This window comes from Brachyhypopomus gauderio, unplaced genomic scaffold, assembly GCF_052324685.1.
Source record: "Brachyhypopomus gauderio isolate BG-103 unplaced genomic scaffold, BGAUD_0.2 sc68, whole genome shotgun sequence".
Lineage (NCBI taxonomy): Eukaryota > Metazoa > Chordata > Actinopteri > Gymnotiformes > Hypopomidae > Brachyhypopomus > Brachyhypopomus gauderio.
The window spans coordinates 1,131,804-1,151,855 of NW_027506889.1; the positions used below are offsets into that span (position 1 = coordinate 1,131,804).

The window sequence follows — 20,052 nt, forward strand, 5'->3', positions numbered from 1 at the left end:
TAAGAACATAAAACTTTAATATATGTATTTTAAAGAGGCCACTCTTTAAAACTCACTCACCCACACACACACACTCACACACACACACACACACACACACACACACACACACACACACACACAAGTTCAAGCCACTATCAGTTAGAGAGGGAGAAAGAGAGGGAAGGAGAGAGAGAGATGCAGAAACATCATTTCAGTGCTTTATTTATGTCAGTCAAGTTTTAATCTGTAGAGCAGCTGCCCCACTGCAATGTGCTTAATGCAACACACACACACACACACACACACACACACACACACACACACACACACACTAGTAATGGAACTCGAGTAAACACACAGTACAGTCTATTAAAGGATTTCCAAGTCTCACCAGGCCTGTTTTAACATCATTGTATTGAAATTGACTTTGACATGTCAATGCCAAGTGTCTGTGTTTGATATGCTGGTACATGGTATCTGCCTGTGAAAACTAATCACAGACTGTGATTGGCTGTGAGGTGCGCCATTGCAAGTGTCTTATTCGAAAAAGAGACCTGATAAGTGGGACATTCTGGCCTTGGTCACTCGGTGCTAACAGCAGGAGGACATGGTGGAATTTGGGGGGGGGGGGGGGGGGGGGGGGGGGGGCGCAGGTCATTTGGGGGAGGGGCAGAACAAGACTTGCTTGGTTAGGAAACCTTCCACATTCAAAGCCACAAATGTCTGCGGAGGCAGAGAAGAGTCAGATCACCCACTCTATTAGACTGATTACATCAAGACGTTTGACCATGGACACACCAACTTACGATATACTGAGGAAGACAACAATGATAGAAAACACATAACACCACAGTTATAACACACACACACACACACCTAGCAGTGCAGACATAAAACACCTGACAGCAGTTTCAACACACACCTAAAAGTGTAGATATAAAACTCACATAACAGTGTAAATAAAACATGAACCTAAGAGTGCAGATATTACACACACATGTGCAGATATAACACACGTGTAGCAGCAGCCTTATTAAACCACACAACAGCAGCTCTATAACGCTGGTCGTCCTCTCATTATCTCCTAAATCTTATGCCACTTTGAGGGGAAGGATATATTCCCCAAATAATTGAAAATGCACATTGTGTGTGCGTGTACGTTAGTGTGTATGTGTGTGCAAACCTGTGTGTGTGTGTGTGTGTGTGTGTGTGTGTGTGTGTGTGTGTGTGTGTGTGTGTGTGTGTGTGTGTACCCTGTTCCGTCCCACTCTCCCAGAGGGTCTGAGGTAATCAGATAAACCCTGGCTGAGCTACCCAGTGCAGACAGAGATGAATGTCTTTGTGTGTGTGTGTGTGTGTGTGTGTGTTGTGTGTGTGTGTGTGTGTGCACATGCTATCAGCATTGGTGGAGGGGTAGACAATGAGAGGAAACAAAGCTCATATCCCTGCTGAATTAGCATACAACAGGACATCAGAAACAGGGACCCTCATCCCATCTCACACTCTCATTCCAAACACATCGCTTTAGCATTGCGGATAAGCATCCAAACACATCCCTGGCTTATTATCTGTGTTAATACTTAGTAGCGTGTTTGCATAATGCTAGCACAACTTGAAGTAGGGGATTGATATCACACACTGCATATAAAAGAGCTCCCGCCTCCTGGCTGTACACTGACTGTATCTAGTATGAATTAATATGCTCTTGATCATAACGACCATCCCACCATCCCAAGGGCTCTCCTGCAGAGAGAGCGTGAGGAGGGTGGGGAGTGCAGAGGGAAGGGGCGGAGCTTAGAGTGTGTCCGTCTCCTACACTAGGAGGGGGAGGGGCTTGGAGTGTGTCTGTGGTCTCTCGCAGTTGGAAGGGGAGGGGTTCAGAGTGTGTCTGTGGTCTCCTGCACTAGGAGGGGGAGGGGCCTTGGAGTGTGTATGTGGTCTCCTGCACTGGGAAGGGGAGGGGCTTAGAGTGTGCCTGTGGTCTCCTGCACTAGGTGGGGGGAGGGGCTTGGAGTGTGTCTGTGGTTTTACATGTGTGGCTATGCCTCTTGAGCTAGGCAATCAGCCCTATGGCACCCAGGTCCCTCACTAAGAAGACATCCATCTGTCCCTAAATCTACAATCACTATGAAAACACAATAACAAGTGTGAGCAGTGATGTTGGTCAGTCTATGTTGAATATGTGTTACACTTCTTTACTAATATTTTCCCAGAAGGCTGTGTGGTTCTTCCACTCCCCAGTATAGGCAGGAGTGGTGCTCCACCGGGCCACTGCGATCTCCATAACTGTCATCGTATTTCACAGGTGCACGCGGGTCTCTCGGCACCCGTAATCGCTCTGGGGTCCCAGCACAATTCTGATGGCATGTACCACCTCTGTCAAGGCAGTAATACTGGCCGGTCACCCAGTTCCCCCCTCCAATCTCAGTTCAGTACAAACACACACAGTCACCCGTCATCTCTGACTGCACACAGATGACAGACCTCACACTCCTCATCACATCCTGACTCGTACACAAAACACACACACACCCACCCCCACCCACCCACCCACACACACACACCACAGAGGCCTATTTACTATTTATCGGGTCACATTTGGCAGCAACTTCAGAATGTCATTTGTGTCTGAAAAGCATCTCGAACTGGAGGTTGTGTGTGTGCGTGTGTGTGCGTGTATGACAGAGTAAATTGGGTGCTTGCATTGTTGTGAGAGTGCTTATATTAATGTCAACAGCAGCTCTTTGAAGCTCTATCCACATACACATACACGCTGTCAATCAAAACTCATGAAAAAGCTGGATAAGATCTCTGTGGAGAACTCAGAACGATGTCATGAAGCCATGAAGCTCAGACAGCAATGCAGCGTCTAGACAGAGTCTGTCTGCTCGAGATGCAAAGACAGCTGAAGTTGCTGATGTCTGTATGGTCTCCTGTGGCATTATGGGACAGGTCCACTCCTAACATCACCGCTAACCAAACCTAAGCACTATCATGGAGTGAGTACATTGTTTTGTACAGTTCTTTATTGCACTACACCTTAGTGGGCCCATTTTTAAACAATGCAATGGCAATAGTTAAAATGAGCCCAAGCATGGCCACCTGAGAGTCCAGTAAAGACAGGACACTAGGAGTTAAGCTGCTCCTGGGGTCATGATGGCAGATCTTAGTGTCCTTTATTATTCTTCATTCGCTCCTGTGTGTGACTGAACATCTAAAGAACTGGAGTGTGTTTTCACTTAATATCATTTTAACATAATGTCTTAAATTGGAGTAAACACTTGCAGGCACTAATCTGTGCCCAAGTTGAGCAAAAACATTTTCTCGATTTGCATGTCCCGTGTCCATCGTGTAGAGCTCAGGATAAGCCAGACAGACTCTGTTGCCATGGCAATGTCGCCTTCAACCGCTCCATGGCACAGAGATCATGAGCTCAGAAAGTCAACGCACATGAAGGAAACGGCTAACATTTCTCATACGTTTCTCTCCTTCACCACACCTGTACGGTTTCTCTCATTCACCAAACCTGTACGGTTTCTCTGCTTAACCAAACCTGTACGGTTTCTCTCATTCACCAAAACTGTACGGTTTCTCTCCCTCACCAAACCTGTACGGTTTCCTCACTGGACAACAAGGTAACAGCTGCATGATTAGTTTTCTTTCCTTTTTGTATTTCCATGTGTATATTTTTTTTCATTACTGATGTTCATTAATGAAAAAAACTATTCAATTTTAAGTACATTGAGTTATTAGCACATAACGTCAAGAGTACGACAGGACTGCTTTGTGAAACCATGGGCAAAAGGAATACCTCACATGTGAAAATAAATGCTTTGACTGCACTTAATAAAAGAGTTCACATTTTTATAAGCAGCCTAACCTAATCATCAGAGCAGATATCGAAGGTCAGCTCTCCAACCTTCTACTCTCAATGGACCAACACTTACTTAATAAACAAATCAAATCAAATCAAATATATTTGTATAGCGCTTTTTAAACACAGTTTAGTTGTTTAGCTGAACATGTTGCTTGTGCATTAATTTGAATACATATTTTAATTCTGATTCTCAGTATGAAGAAAATGTGTATGGGACCAAGGCAAACACAATCACACATCACGGTAATACATCACTGCAGCAGTATTACTCTGTTCAAGGAAACATTCAGAGAACATTTGACAGCATTTAAGCTGTTTTTCCTGTAAATGAAAGATGGGTTCATTTGCAAGTTCAGGCTGGCGACATTTCTCCATTTTGGAGATTGACATTTCAGTATTTCAATCTTGTTTTCTTTCCAAAATCGTCAATCCCCCAAAGTTCACAGGGAATGGTAGTGTTATCAAGGGAATAGTAGTGTTATTTAAAGAAAAGTAGTTTATCGAGGGAATGGTAGTGTTATTGGTGTGGCCTGTACAACCTATACTTGTCAGTGCAAACCTTTGGTAGCATTAATAATTCTATGTCTGAACTTCTGCCTTGGGCATGCCAACAGTTTGGGTTCTGTACCTCTACCCTAGGTGGCCATGGCCTGCCCTCTGAAAACATCACACTTTTATTTTCAGGACTCAGAAAGTCCATGTAGATAAACTGCAACATTTATTTTTTTCATTTTTTACTTTTCTGTGCTGACTCAGCTCAAGTATCTGGACAACAGACAAAGGTGTGGACATGCTCCATACCACAGGTTCTTAGGCTGGTTCTTGTGAAGACATAGCAAAGTCCTGAGTCAGCTGGGACAAAACTAAACCCTGGACTGGATGGACTGCTTGTCAGGCCTGGATAACTGTGTGCTAAGACAGCAATAAAACAACATCGAAACTCAAGATTCAACAGTCAACAGCTATCATTTCTTTAGGAGATTAACTCCAGTAATACTGTTCCATCACTTATGTAATGACAGTTAAACTGCTCCGTGACACTTATCTAATTACTTTTTGTATAGTTACACCAACAAAGCAACAACAGCCTGTAAATTTCATTGTGCATGTATGAAATCAATGAATCAAGGAGAGAGGGATTGATCAGGCCACTCCCACCTGAGTCTACGTCCAGTGAGAGCGCAGCTCAGAGCGAATGACTGATGAGCAAATGAGAACTGTCTGGGTATTAATTCTGGTGCACGCAGTGATCTATCATCCTGAATCAATGACCAGGAGATGGAGACTCATCTTCCGGCCAGCTCTTTAGATCACAACTGTGCACTTCAGGACAGGACTGTGGTCACCAATTTAGCCCATGATGGTCCCTGAATGGCCCATTTGTTGTTCGCATATGGACAATCAATGTTATCAAATCAAGAACTGGAGGCTGTTGAAAGAGGCCCGCTAAACGCCCCTAGAGACAGTAGTGGTGAACACACATTCAGCAGTAGCAAAGGCAAAACATACACTCAGAAGAGTAACTGTGTTTGTCCAAACATACACTCAGCAGAGTAACTGTGTCCAAATATACACTCAGCAGAGTAACTGTGATTGTCCAAACATACACTCAGCAGAGTAACTGTGTTTGTCCAAACATACACTCAGCAGAGTAACTGTGTCCAAATATACACTCAGCAGAGTAACTGTGTTTGTCCAAACATACACTCAGCAGAGTAACTGTGTCCAAACATACACTCAGCAGAGTAACTGTCTTTGTGTCTTTTGTTTCCACAATCTGACTGAATTCATTCCAATGATAGATTAAGCAGTTTATATGTACACAATACTCAGTAATCTGATGAAAATCTTGTTTTACATGCACACCAGTAACAAGATCCATAATTACAGAAAGAGGGCACCAGTATACATAAATGTTGATGTGCTGCACATGTGCTTAGTCAGTGAGACGAGTAGCCTTGCGTTACTAAGATTTTCAGTTGGCGCGATTGTGAGGCAACATGCTTGTGATGTAATGCGCTTGTAACAATGTAACGTGCTTGTGATGCAACACGCATGTGATGTAATATGTTTGCAATTATGTAACGTGCTTGCGATGCAACAAGCTTGTGATGCAACAAGCTTGTGATGTGCTGAGACATTGTACAACATATTTTAATTTACTTGATAGTCCATGTAAAGTGTTCAATAAATAAATCAATAAATCAAATAAATCAATCAGATCAGATACCTGTCTGAAGAGTTTACTATGGCGAGCTTTACAGCCATCCATCTTGCTAACTATTTTGCACCTTCTTTGTAAAGTTCAATGCACACAATCATTGTAAACATTCGTTATGATGCAAATGAGGACCGACCTAAAAGTTCAGATTATGAATGTAAATCAGATACAAGTGCACATGTGTTAACACAGTAGTTATTCTTCAATTTAATGGACCATGTGCCAGACTGCCCACCTATTGAGAACATCTTTAGTGATCACATTATCAAGGCATTATCAGCCTGCAGGTAAATGTAATCATTGTTTTGGGGTAATGACTGGGCAGCTGGGGCATTCCTGCCTGATGACTGATGACTTACTACTTCTATCTTGACGTAAATCACACACACATCACACACGCACACATACAGACATGCGTCTGTGTGTGTCTAAGTCTAAGTGTGTGTATGTGTGTGTAAGGGTGTAAGTGTGTGTAAGTGTGTGTTATTTTCAGGGTAATCTCATACATCAGAGCTATTACTTTACTATCAACATACAGACCTTTTACAGAAGTAAAATATTTTTTCCTTTTCTTCTTCTTCTCTACCTCTCTGTCACTCTCTCTCTCTATTTCCATCTTCCTCCACCATCCTGTATATTCTGTGTATTGCTGTGCTGTATCTCTGAGGTCTCAGAGATGTGTGCTATATCTCTCTGAGTCTATGCCGTATCTCTTAAGACCTGTGCTGTGTCTCCATGGGGCTGTGCTGTGTCCCTGCGGGTGTGGCGCTGTGTCCCTGCGGGTGTGCGCTGTGTCCCTGCGGGTGTGCGCTGTGTCCCTGCGGGTGTGCGCTGTGTCCCTGCGGGTGTGCGCTGTGTCCCTGCGGGTGTGCGCTGTGTCACTGCGGGTGTGCGCTGTGTCCCTGTGTGTCTGCGCTGTGTCCCTGTGTGTCTGCGCTGTGTCCCTGTGTGTCTGCGCTGTGTCCCTGTGTGTCTGCGCTGTGTCCCTGTGTGTCTGCGCTGTGTCCCTGTGTGTCTGCGCTGTGTCCCTGTGGCGCTGCGCTGTGTCCCTGTGGCGCTGCACTGTGTCCCTGTTGGTCTGCGCCTGCGCTGTGTCCCTGTGTGTCTGCGCTGTGTCTCTGTGTGTCTGCGCTGTGTCTCTGTGTGTCTGCGCTGTGTCTCTGTGTGTCTGCGCTGTGTCTCTGTGTGTCTGCGCTGTGTCTCTGTGTGTCTGCGCTGTGTCTCTGTGTGTCTGCACTGTGTCTCTGTGTGTCTGCACTGTGTCTCTGTGTGTCTGCACTGTGTCTCTGTGTGTCTGCGCTGTGTCTCTGTGGGTACAGTAACTGTGCACCAGTCTTCTCTCCCCACAGACATTTACACTGTCATTTCTCACACGCTTGCATTCGACTGCATTTGGCTCGGCCAAGTGCATTATTGATGTAGTCAATACTCACAAACACGCTCCAGTACTCAAACTCTCCAAGAGAGAGAGACACAGGATAAAAGGAGATGAAGAGAGTGGGAGGAAGAGAGAAAGAGTGGAGAGAAAAAGAGAAAGAGACAACGAGAGAATGAGAGATACAGAGAAGTGAATAAAGAAAAAAAAGTGTGATGTCCATCTTATTGGGCAAACATTATCTCCAAGAACCAATATGTCTCCAGCATGCACCCACACTCACCCCCACTTCCTGTTCCTACACTGGTAGAGACCAAGACTGTCTAGACTGTCCTCATGTAAGCTGGGCTGCCAACTGAACCTTCTCCATAGGAGTCTCGCCCTCAAAGCACAGGAATGCAGTAGTCTATCTGTTCTATATCACCTGCAAACACACTGCCCACGCCACTGCATCCAGACAGGGCAGTGTGAATGAATGAACGAAGGTGTGTGAATGAATGAATGAATGAAGCTGTTTGAATGAATGAATGGGTGTGTGAATGAATGGATGAGGCTGCGTGAATGAATGGATGAGGCTGTGTGAATGAATGGATGAGGCTGTGTGAATGAATGGATGAGGCCGTATGAATGAATGGATGAAGCTGTGTGAATAAATGGATGAGGCTGCGTGGATGAATGGATGAGGCTGCATGCATGAATAGATTAAACTGTTTAGCAGCACAACCTCCTTGCACACGGGGTGTATATAAACTTACTGTTTGTTTCCATTGCTGAGCTGACCAATAAAGACGGATTCAGTTTAGGATACAAAAACATTATCTCTCTCCCTCTCCCTATCTCCAGCTCCTCCTCTCCCTATCTCTCCGTCTTCTCTCTTTCTCTTGGTCTCTCTCTCTCTCTCAGAAGTGGGTCACAGAAGGCAAGCAAGGAAGATCCTTAAAGAATAGAGGGGGGTGTTCAGAAACTCCATTTTCATGATGTCACACATCTACAGCATAGCAACTCCCTTTAATCTCTCTCTCACACACACACACACACACACACACACACACACACACACACACACACACACACACACACACCCCCGCCCTCATTCGACACTTGCAGTTCATTGTTGCACATTATGTTCTTTATCCAAATGTGTGCACGTCCATCTCACCACAATGAAGAAAATTTAGATTTTTCTTCCCCATTGCAACATCAACAGAACCCTTTCCCACACAATCAAGCACCTCCAAGATACAAACACACACACAGACACACAGGGGCTTTAAAACAATATAAACAGCAATCTCACATAAAACAAACAATGGCATGAGGGGTGAAGTCCAGCAGACAGATGCACTGATATAATCTAGACTGAACTGCTTCAATAGAACTGCAGTGTGTTGACAAGCAGTGCAAAATGACAGGAAAATGAGGGGGGGGGGGGGGGGGGGGGGGGGGAACTACTCCCCTACGGTCCCTCCTGAACCCTCCTGGTAACTGTAAAGCTGGGTACAAATGTGGACGCTAACAAAGACGATAGCCATCGAGCGTCTACTGTGCAGCTATTAGTCCCACAGTGCAGCCCAAGCGGCTGTTCTCAACATGACCAGCCTGACACCAGTACCCCCGCCTGCAGCATCCCCACACACACACACACACACACACACACACACACACACACACACACACACTGCTTCAGGCAAACTAAGAGTCACAGCACAAATGCATTTACACGCTTTACTCTGATCCTGGTGGATTTTTTTTTATCCTGTTTGTAAAGGAGCTCCTTGTCGCGCTGAGATGAGATGATCTGCACTACAGGATTAAACTTTAAGCAGAACCTACGATACAGAGACGAAGGGAGGAACCAGCGCCGCGGTACCTTTCTGGGTCTGTCCCTCGTCCATGTTCTCCTCCATGCTGGGTCGAGCCGCCGCTTCTGTGCTGGACACACTTTAACAAAGGCTTCCGCAAGATGCTCTCAACCCTCAGACCGTCCGCCCTGTGCGCACGCGTGCGTGTGTATGTGTGTGCGAGTGCGATGTGCTGGTTTTTCTATGCGTGCATGCGAGGGTGTGTGATTGCGTGTGTGTGTGTGTGTGTGTGTGCGTGTGCGCTCTCTGGACGTCAGTGTTAACCTGGAGAAGATTCCTCTCAGCTGCGCTTCATCCGCACACTGCTGTTCTGTAGCTCACTCTCTCTCTCACTCTCACGTTTTCCCTCACGTTCTCTCTCACAGCGGACACTGGGGTACACTGAACTGCTCATCCGTGAAAAGCTCTCCCCAGCCTGCTCTCTCATAAGCTAGCCACTGCTGCAACCAGAGGGCGTGTGCCTGGGACTCTCTCACACACACACACAAACACATGCATGCACGCATGCACACACAACACACACACAGCCCGCCTCCCCACCAGCCTGAGGCTTCCCAGCAGGAGAGCTCAGTAATCACTCACTTCACAGAAACGGAGGGAGAGAGAGACAGAAAAGAGGGGAGGGGGGTACAAACACTGAGGGGACTGGAGGGGCAGGTGTTGTGGAACAGGCAGAAGAGGAGTGCTGTGTTGAAGCACAATGCTCCACACAGTACAGCAGTATAGCAGCGCACTTAGGAACAGATGGAGGGGTGTATCCTAGAAACAAGCACACGACCTGCCCCGCAAGCCCCTCCCTTCCTGCCCTGAACCCCTCCCCCTTCTCCCTGCCCACGCAGTGTTAAGGCCCCCTCGCTCGGCGTTAGCCTGAGAAGAGGAGAGGAGAGGAGAGCTTCTTCCAGCAGAGTGGTTAGTGTGGGCGTGTTCTTGGGTAACACCATCTTATTTCAGGTGGCATGAAGTATCATTGCTTGTCACTCCAGGCTGGCTTTGCCAGGGTGCCACAAATGCACGGAGCAGTCCAGCGGGAAGATGTCGTTAATGCAGGAGCCCGGTCGAGCAGAAAAGCCCTTCCTGGACGCGATACACACTTCCTGGACGCGACACTTCACTCCATTGGCCTGAACGAAAACTTCAGTTCACACTCGTATTGCGATATTTTATAACACTTTTTATCAGCTGGACTTGGTTGTACTTGGCAATACTGCATGTGCTGTTCTCCAGTGGGTCTCACTTGTCCCACTGAGGATAAACCATACCGAGTCCTCATTACCAGCAGGGGCTGATGCGCTTGGAGCTCCTCCAGCTGGGTCCAGACTTTGGTCCCCACAGAACAGGATTCTTCTGGCCAGACCGTGTCCACGCTCAGCTAAGATCCAAGAGCTGAATCACAGCCGGCCTGAAATGTAGCTCATCTACCACAGCCATTTATTTCCTTCTTTATTACCTGAATACATACCGATCGAGTTTGGGATTAATGGTAAACACAGCACAGCTAGAGAAATATGACCTCATCACTCTGTTGAACTCTCATCGATCACATCTGTACACCAGGGGACGACGCGTGTGATGTAGCAGGACAACATCAGTGACATTAGACAAACTCTCATTCTGTTTAATCACTGCTAATGATCAACCCACCTGTGAATGATATTTAACCCATGAGCTGGTGACGGCGTGGAGCTAGTGTCAAGCTGAACTGTGTTAAGAAACATGACTGTGGGTTTTCAGGTACATGTATACCAGATTTAAGACATGGCCTATCAAGGCAAAAACTACGGGCTGTGAATGTTAAGTGATGGTGTGGAAACTCGGCATCCACCCACGTTATGAAGGTCGGCCATGAGGAAATCATATCAGACCGTGAGACCATGGAGATCCAGAGACGCGGGGCTGGAGGAAGCTGCCAGCAGCCTCTGTGTCATTCTCACACCGCTAGCAACCGGAGAACTGAGCAACGGTTACGGTTACTCCAGCGCCTCAGTCGCTATGCCGGCAAGAGGGCTGAGAGCCTAGCAACAAGAGCCAGCTGCGAGATGGCGGGACAAAGCTCAGCCCCGCCCCCTGATGAAATGATTGGCTGACAGCGGAGTTCCATTAGCAGTGCAGGGGTTATAATGGGTTTTTCAATCTTCAGGCCAGAAGAGACCTGAGACTGCAGTTCAGAACATGGCTGGTTCAACTCAGCCCTGCTGAGGATGTGTGGAGATGTGGTACCCAATTCGTCCTGTTAGCTCATTTCCAATGGCAGCAGTGAGTACAGATTCCTGCGAGAGTCCTGTGAGAGTCCTGACCTATGTCCCGTTCAGAAACAGTGGGAGCAAAACTAAAAATGACAGCAATATTTATTTTCTTCTTTGCTGTGACCACAAGAAAAGTCATAAAACCTTCATTCCCACTTATTCTCATACAATAGGGGGCGCTGAAGCCATCAGATTTTCAGACCAAAAATGTGCATCAAATACCTCCTCTAATTTGTAAATAATGAGCAAATCAAATTCTGAGCTGAGCTGTTAACCTTCTTAACAGTTAATACATTCCTCTGCATAGTGATGTCTGTTTTGTGTGTGTGTGTGTGTGTTTACTTATGTTTATCAGTGTTCATTTGTAATTATATTTGTACGTGCGTTTTTCATCAGGGTAGGTACTGTGTGTGTGGGTGTTTGTGCATTATGTAGGTATATGTGGGTGTGTGTGTGTGTGTGTGTGTGTGTGAGTAGACATGTGTTTTCTCAAGAGTGCTTGTCCCCAGGGTTACAAATCAGACACAGGCATGCTCATTATTCCATATTTACTGGTCCTCATCACACATGCGCACACGCATACACACAGACAAACACACACACACACACACACACACACACGGCTTGCTCTCTCCCCCTTTCTTTTTTCCCTTTCTTTTCCTCAATCCACCACATCAATGCCATCCTGCCCCCTACCTGACAGCTACCCTCAGATTGGCCGACTCTGCCCTCTGATGGCTGATTGTGTCCTCTGATTGGCTGACTCTGCCTTCTGTGGCTGACTCTGACCTATGATTGGCTAACTGGCTGACATTTAGATGGATGACTCATGCAGGCGCATGGTGGCAGATGTCAAAACCTCCCCACCCATACATATATACAGAAACCCACACACAAGTATATACACCCACACACACACACACACACACACACTTACACACCTACACACACACAGACAGAAATCTAAATTTACAACCCACCTGACAGCTTAATAAACCACGCTCCACAGTCCTTTTAATGGATTTAATACATAGCTCTACTACAGAACTGTAGCACAGCCAGTCGAACGTTAGCACCCAGTGTTAGAGTGTAGAATATGTGCTGCATTTGTGTGCAGTGTAAAAAGATTACCCACTACTCTCTGTTGTCCAACAGAACTATTGTCCAAACTGTAACTAGAGCTGAATATCAAAGAGATGCATTTGTGTGTGGGTGAGTGTGAGTGAATCCCACTTTTTAAAACTCAGTACAATTTCTTTTTCATTGGCTATTAAAAAAAATCACATTTAATTTCATTATGATAATAATAACAACCTACAAACCATCAATTTGTTTATTCAGACAATCATTACATACATGGTTTTAATATACACCCATTTAAGAGTTTAACCTTTTTTGGCCTTCAAAACGTCAGCAATTTGTCGTGGCATAGATTCCACTGGGTGGATATTATTCTGCAGGAATCTTAGCCAGGATAGCTTCTTGAAGTTGCCACAAATAAGAGGTACCGACATGTTTTGAACAGACTGTTCTACCCTGTCCCAGAGATGATCTGTGGGATTAAGGCCCGTGAACTGTGAAGGCCAGGAAAACAAGTAAAACTAGCTCACATGTTTCTGGAACCTTTCCATGACTATACGAGCCTTGTGTTATGGTGCACTGTCCTGCTGCAAGTGTCCTGCTACAGGGTAAACACCTGCCATGAAGAGATGACCTTGGGCTGCCACAACACTTAGGTGAGCCCCTGTCCAAACATCCATCCACAGGTTTCAGAGGGCCAGGGTGTGGCAAGAAAAACTTCCCCACACCGTAACTCCTCCTTCCACCAGCCTGAACTTTTGACACCTGACAGGAAAGGCTCGTTGATTCATGCTGCCCCAAATTCTACCCCTCCCATGAGCAAGGAGCTATAGAACTCAGGAACTCGGGTCGTTTCTCCACTGCTCAGTGATCCAGTACTCATACTCTCTTGACCACTGGAGCCTTGTCTTTCCGTTCCCCTTAAACAGCAACGGCACTTGAACTGGTCATCTCCTGCTGCAGCCCATGCGTGCTGAGGAATGATGTGTTTGCGTGTTCGGATCCGTTTAGACCCGTGTTTTGGACTCTAAAGCACCAGCGTGGTCTGCTCAGTGTGGTCCCCCCCCCCCCCCCCCCACAACCCCCCAACCCCCACTGGATGTTTGTCTGCACCATTCTCAACTCCCAACACAGACGCACGAGAAAAACCTAATGAGGTCGGCAGCTCTTGAGATCCTCGTCCTGGCTGGACTAGCACCATCAACCTTACCTCTTTCAAAAGTTGCTCCCACCACCCGATTTTCCCATTCTGATGTGGTCTGATCACACTGCAGCTGATCATCATCTGACTGCATGCTGCACTCACATGTGCAGGCTCACGTGTCTAATGTTCATACAGAGTAGCTCCAGTCCTGAAAGGGCAGGAGTCAATAACAGAGTGGCCATTCGGTGTGCATATCACTCATCATATAATATCATTATAAATGTTCCTGCATTGGAGTCGTAAGATCTAACTGCTGTTTTATGACCACACAGACAGTGGGCATTTGACCTAAAATAACTGAGGCTCTTCCTAATGTCAGTAATGATGATGATGTCTGGTCCATGCTCGTTTGCTTCAGGGTCCAAACTGACTGCCTGACTTAAGCATGTAAGTCACGCATGATCTCAGCAGTTCCTGTCTCAGGGCATCACCACACACAGTGACGTTCATTCACACACTCGACAGCTCCCTCAGAAGTGCACTGATTTTGTTTGGTTTTTGGGGTTTTTTTTGTCTTTTCTTAATCGTCAATTGCTTTGCTTTGCATGACAAGGGGGTCTGGTTGCAATTGTGTTAGACGGAATAACACACAGCGTTCCACAGTGGGAAAACAGTCGTAACAAGCTCAAAAGTTTCTGAAATATCACAAAGGAATATCAGTAAAATGCTGGTAAATTAATTCTAAAAAAGTTTAGCTAGAACCAATACATTTATAATTTATTTTTGAAGTAAAATATTGGTCAAAAAAGTAATTTTGGTTCCACTCACTGAGTTACTGAGTATATCATATACATCAGATGAGTGTTCAGAAATTGCCCCAGTAAGAGGAAGAGGAGCAGCTAAACTCACCAGCTAAGTGTCGCTGGTATAGAAGGTCAACGAGGTGTAGAGACTGAGGAGGGGACAGTGGGAGGAAACACAACATGGTCTGGCTGAGAACCCAAGAACCTAGCTCAGGATGGAGCAGTCAGTAGGCAGAGGTTCACTGTGGCTGCCCACAGAGTCTGCGTGAGTGTGTGTGTGTGTGTGTGTGTGTGTGTGTGTGTTTTATAACACAGGCAGCATTAGCGTTCCCCACAGACCCTTTCAGATGATGTGCTGCACTTCACTGGCATCCCTAAGCATCACATCTCTACATCTCCACCAGGGAGTCATAGAAACGGAAAAAAAAAATCTGCTGCAGCAAGCAGCAGAAAGCAGAATACAGCACATGCAAAGTCTGAATAGTGCTAGCTGTGTGTGTGTGTGTGTGTGTGTGTACAGGTGCAATTCATTCAATGTGTATATGTGTGTATCTGAGTCTATGTGGACATAAGTTTGCATTTGACTGTGTGTGTGTGTGTGTGTGTGTGTGTGTTTCCCACTCCTCTCTATGGCACTGGTAAAGAGCTCTCAGCTATTGTCTGCCATGCGGCTGCAGAGAGAGGATGATTAATCAGACATCACCGAGCTCTCTGCACAGCAGCGTGGCACAGGGTGCACACCGTGACACACCATGTAAGGTGCACGATTTCTTCCTTGACAGTGAGAAAACTCATGGGCACAACACTACGACTGTATGTGCAGCTTTGGTGGGCTTCAGGCAGCTGAGCTAGTACCATATAGTGCTGTTAAACCCCAACAGCGTCTCTCGTACCAACTCCACTCTTGTTTTTTTCCTGCAGATCAATAACTAATCTAGAGAATTTGTATAATTTATTCTATAGTTATTTGTTTCATTTATTCATCTTTTTACCAAATGCATGGTGGAGTTTGGGACCTTGTTAAGCTCAGTACTGTACTGTTAACAAGGCCTTTCCTCTGGGATTATCCTCCAGGCTGGAACAAGACCTCCGAAATGCTTGGTGAAGAGCTGACCTTCTGCATGAGAGAGAGCTGGGTCTGCAGGTTGGAGCTCGATTAGGAGGCTACATGTCCTAGAAGAAGGTTTTTGCTTTTAACTTCAGAAAAATACACACACAAAATGCTCTAATTTCACACACATGCAACACCAAACGGTTCACTGTCTGGACCGGACCATTCCTCTGAATTAATGACACAAATTGAATCTGATCTCGCCGCAATCAATTATGAGAGAAGTGTAGACTAATTACAGTGAGAGATGTTGACGCAGGGTGAGTGTGGACAGCACAGGAGAACTCTTGCTGATGGCAGGTGCATGTTACCTCACCGTTTCTGTTTCTTTTGAAATCATTCTTTTTTGTCTGGTGTTAACACTGAGCAACGCACGTGTGTGTTTATTATATCTAGGCTACATTACTGCTGTGCTCTCTTATCTGTCCTTTAAGAATTCCTTTAAGAGTCTGCGGTGACAACAAAACGTGGCAGAATCCTCACACGTACTACAATAAGAGATCACATCACAGCATCTCTCCACTACACACATCATCCACAGTTGGTCTTCAAACCCTTTTATTGCTCCATAGATGCATCTATACTCTTCCCCCTTCTTATCTTAGTGAGGCAATTGTTAAACATACTCTTGCTCAACCTCTATGATCCTGTAACTGGGATTTTCTAGCCCCTCCCACAAAGGTGCCTAAGAGGGCAGAGTCTTTAATTAATATGTCCCCCAAATTCTGAATTTGATTGAAGAATTTTCCAGAATTGGTGTGAGGAAGTAGTGTCTTCATGTCCCACAGCACTCTTTCATAATATCTCCATGCAGAGAGCTCTGAGGGGAGACGAGACACATGTCTCGTTTGAAAAAACAGCCCGAATTCTGGTCGGTCCTTTAGTGGTTGCCATGGGAGACTGCTAGCGGTCATTCAGTTTCCCCTCCATGCTGTCAAAAGCCTCCATCAGGCCACATCCACCACAAGCCCACTTAAAGGCAACTGTCAGCTCAACTGACTGACTTGAGGCATTCCACTGCTGAGGCACTGCAGGCCTGAGGCAGGAGGCCATTACACTTTCAACACTGCGATGATGAATCGACTTGGACATTTGTTTCTTTTGAGCACTTGCTGTTGGATGTATTCAAACGCAAACCATCAAGTGTCCTCCACCGTGTTAGTATTGACAGAGGGGGAAATGGATAACCGGAAAATGATGGACGCCACCACTCTCTCAGATCATAACGGAGCTCGATGGCCTAAGAGATGAAGTTCGTGTGAAACCGAAAGCCACTTACAAACACAATGCCAAACTTCAGAGCCAGTAATGGACAAATACCTAATGGCACAGTTTGCATTCGCTAGTGTCATGGCTAAAACCCCGACACAGTTAAAACCCTCCAGCTGCACATGAAACGTTGGCTGGTTCAGGGTTCCATATTAGAATGCTCCACCGTATCTTTATTAGCATACGGTCGGTTCGCCTTTTCCTAAGTGTGCGCGTGTGTCTTTTACTGATTATTTTCCTACATACTATTTCTCCTATCTGCTTTTCTCTATTTTCCAGTTTATTCCAATCTCTCCCCCCCCCACCGTTCTCTACCTCTGACTCCCTCTTCATCTCTTTCTCTGCATACGTCTCTCTCCCTCTCTCTCTCTCCCTCTCTCAGTCTCTCTCCCTCTCTCTCTTTCCCTCGCTGTCTCTCTCCTCATTGCTATTCCCATCTGGTGCTGCATGCACTGAGGTTTCCCTTAATGTCTAAAATGACTCTCAGGAAAAATGGATGAAATATTTTTTTTCCTTTTTTTGTGTTCTCCATCGTCAGACACCTTCACGTCTATCATCCCAGTCTACAGCAGAGTTGGAGCAACCCATCTGACCCAAAAGGGTGAATAGATCTATAGATAATGTTGTTACTATGGACCAATGAACAAGGGGGTGTGAGACAGATACTGCACTACCCATGTACAGGATGAGAGGAGACGTGCTAATGCTTCACACTGGATTTTCGCTGCCGTAATTGAGCTCATATCACAGTATTATTAGATATTACACAGTGAGGATTATTTCCATAATTGAATAGTTATACCAATTATGAGACTTTGAAACTGCTGCTCTAATCTCCATTATAGTACATTCCCTCTAAGAAGATATATGGATTTAGATGTTATTCAGTTTTTATATTTTGTTCAGATTGTCTCATTGTTTGCCATGTAGGAAAACATACAATAACATGCATGTTGAAAGGAAACGAGATAAACATCCTCAAATGAGGACAATGGCACCATGAAGTAACGTGCTGGCAGAAGGCCAACTGTTCTAAAGCAAATCCACACAGCACACATTCACAACAACCTGCCTGTTGGGCGTTTGGAGCATGTGGAGATGCTGGAGTGTGTGGAGTATATGAAGAAGCTGAAGCATGTGAAGTGTGTGGAGGTGCTGGAGCATGTGGAGGTGGATTGTGTGGAGGCACTAGAGCGTGCGGAGGTGGAGGATGTGGATTGTGTGGAGGTGCTGGAGCATGAAAACTGTGTGGAGGTGCTGGAGTGTGTGGAGGTTCTGGGGGATGTGGAGCATGTTGAAGTACTGGAGCATTTGGAGCATGTGGAGGTGCTGGAGTGTGTGGAGGTACTAGAGTGTGTGGAGGTGGAGGTGCTGGAGCGTGTGGAGGTGCTGGAGGGTGTGGAGGTACTGGAGAGTGTGGAGGTACTGGAGAGTGTGGAGTGTGTTGAGGTGCTGGAGGTGCTGGAGGGTGTGGAGGGTGCTGGAGGGAGTCTTATCTAACTAATCGCTATCAGTTTGTAGAGCTCAATAATATTCCATCCAAACGTACAAAAGTGAAATATGGGGTCCCGCAAGGCTCCATCTTAGGACCACTATTATTTACATTATATATGCTACCATTGGGCATAGTTATAAACAAACATGGTGTCAACTTTCACTGCTATGCAGATTACACTTTATATATCCTTTATATAGCCAAACCTGATGACAAACACAGTTTTGGAAAAATTTAGACCTGCATAAGAGATGTTAAATGCTGGATGTCTCTAAACTTCCTCCAACTTAATGAGGACAAAACAGAAGTTCTCCTTCTGGGCCCAAAGGCCACAAGATAGAAAATACCAGATCTAATGCTTAAACTCGCAGACTACCCCATTACACCTGGCACAGTAGCCAAAAATCTCAGCTCATACTCGACTCTGACCCATCATTTGATAAATACATAGATAATACTACTAGGACAGCTTTTCTACATCTCCACAACATTGCCAAGTTATGAAATGCATTATAACAGCATGATGCAGAAAAATGGGTGCACGCCTTTGTTAGCTCCAGATTAGACTACTGCAACTCATTACTGTCAGGATGCTCAAATAGGAATCTAAATAAACTTCAAATAGTTCAAAATGCCGCAGCCAGAGTTCTGCCTAGAACTAGAAAATTCGATCATATCAGACCAGTCCTATCAGCCCAGCATTGGCTCCCAGTTAAATTCCGTAATGATTTTAAAATTCTTCTATTGACTTATAAAGCACTGCATGGGCTTGCTCCTGATTACCTCCAGGAACTTATTTCCTATTATGAACCCCCACGTCCACTAAGATCACAAGGTGCTGGCCTCTTATTACTTCCAACAATTAATAAGGTAACAGCAGGGGGAAGAGCCTTTTCTTTTAAGCCCCCCCATCTATGGAATAACCTTCCAGAATGCATCTGGGACTCTGACAGTCTCAATCTTTAAGTCTAGGTTGATAACCTACTTATTCAGTTTAGCGTTTGATAACTAATACGCCCCCTTAGATAAAAGTACAGATCCAGGGGTTCATGGGTGAAGGGTTTTATGGTAGACTGGGGCGCGGGTGCTGTGATCCTGTCACTGCACGTGGTCACTCAAGTTTGTTGACAGTGCAGTGGATGGATGCCAATGTCTCAGGATGCTCCCAAGTCTATGTTACCTTCTGGTTCTGCCTTTTCAGCTAGGCTGTAATAATTAAATTTAATGTCAGAGTTGCTGGCACACTCCAAAAATGTTTATAATTTCATCTGTCCTGTATATGTCCTTATACAGAGCTAATTTTCCCTGTTTTATCTAGGGGTGCAGGAAAAAAATCGATTCGAGCTCGAATCGCGTTTCTAACGATTCAGAATCGATTCTCATTTTTTTTTAATCGATTCTTTTCAGGTGTGTGTGTGCCTTCTCAGCCACCATAGTGCTAGGCAAAACAAGGAAACGGCTTTGACTATGTGCAGGCATGCTAGTAAAGCTACAGCGGATTGTGTAGTGTACGGTATTTGTTGTTGCGCCGCTAAAGTATGAAGTCCAAATGGCTCCGCGGTCTTTGAAAGCAACCATTTGGAAACACTT

The 20,052-nt window shown here is 45.6% G+C and overlaps 1 protein-coding gene across 3 annotated transcripts in view; it reads right to left on the reverse strand.

Annotated features, from left to right (window-relative positions):
- The window catches only part of gpm6ab (glycoprotein M6Ab), a 51,859-nt gene that overhangs the window by 21,298 nt on the left and 10,509 nt on the right, over window positions 1–20,052 (reverse strand). Inside the window, exon 1 of one of the 3 annotated variants that reach the window (XM_076989501.1) lies at window positions 9,326–9,836. The exons of 1 other annotated variant lie outside the window; for it this stretch is intronic. In XM_076989501.1, coding sequence (XP_076845616.1) covers window positions 9,326–9,362 — 37 coding nt within the window. In that variant the 5' untranslated portion in view covers window positions 9,363–9,836. Of the gene's footprint in view, window positions 1–9,325; window positions 9,841–20,052 lie in introns of those variants that run through there. One more of the 3 variants, XM_076989503.1, reaches the window with a different exon arrangement.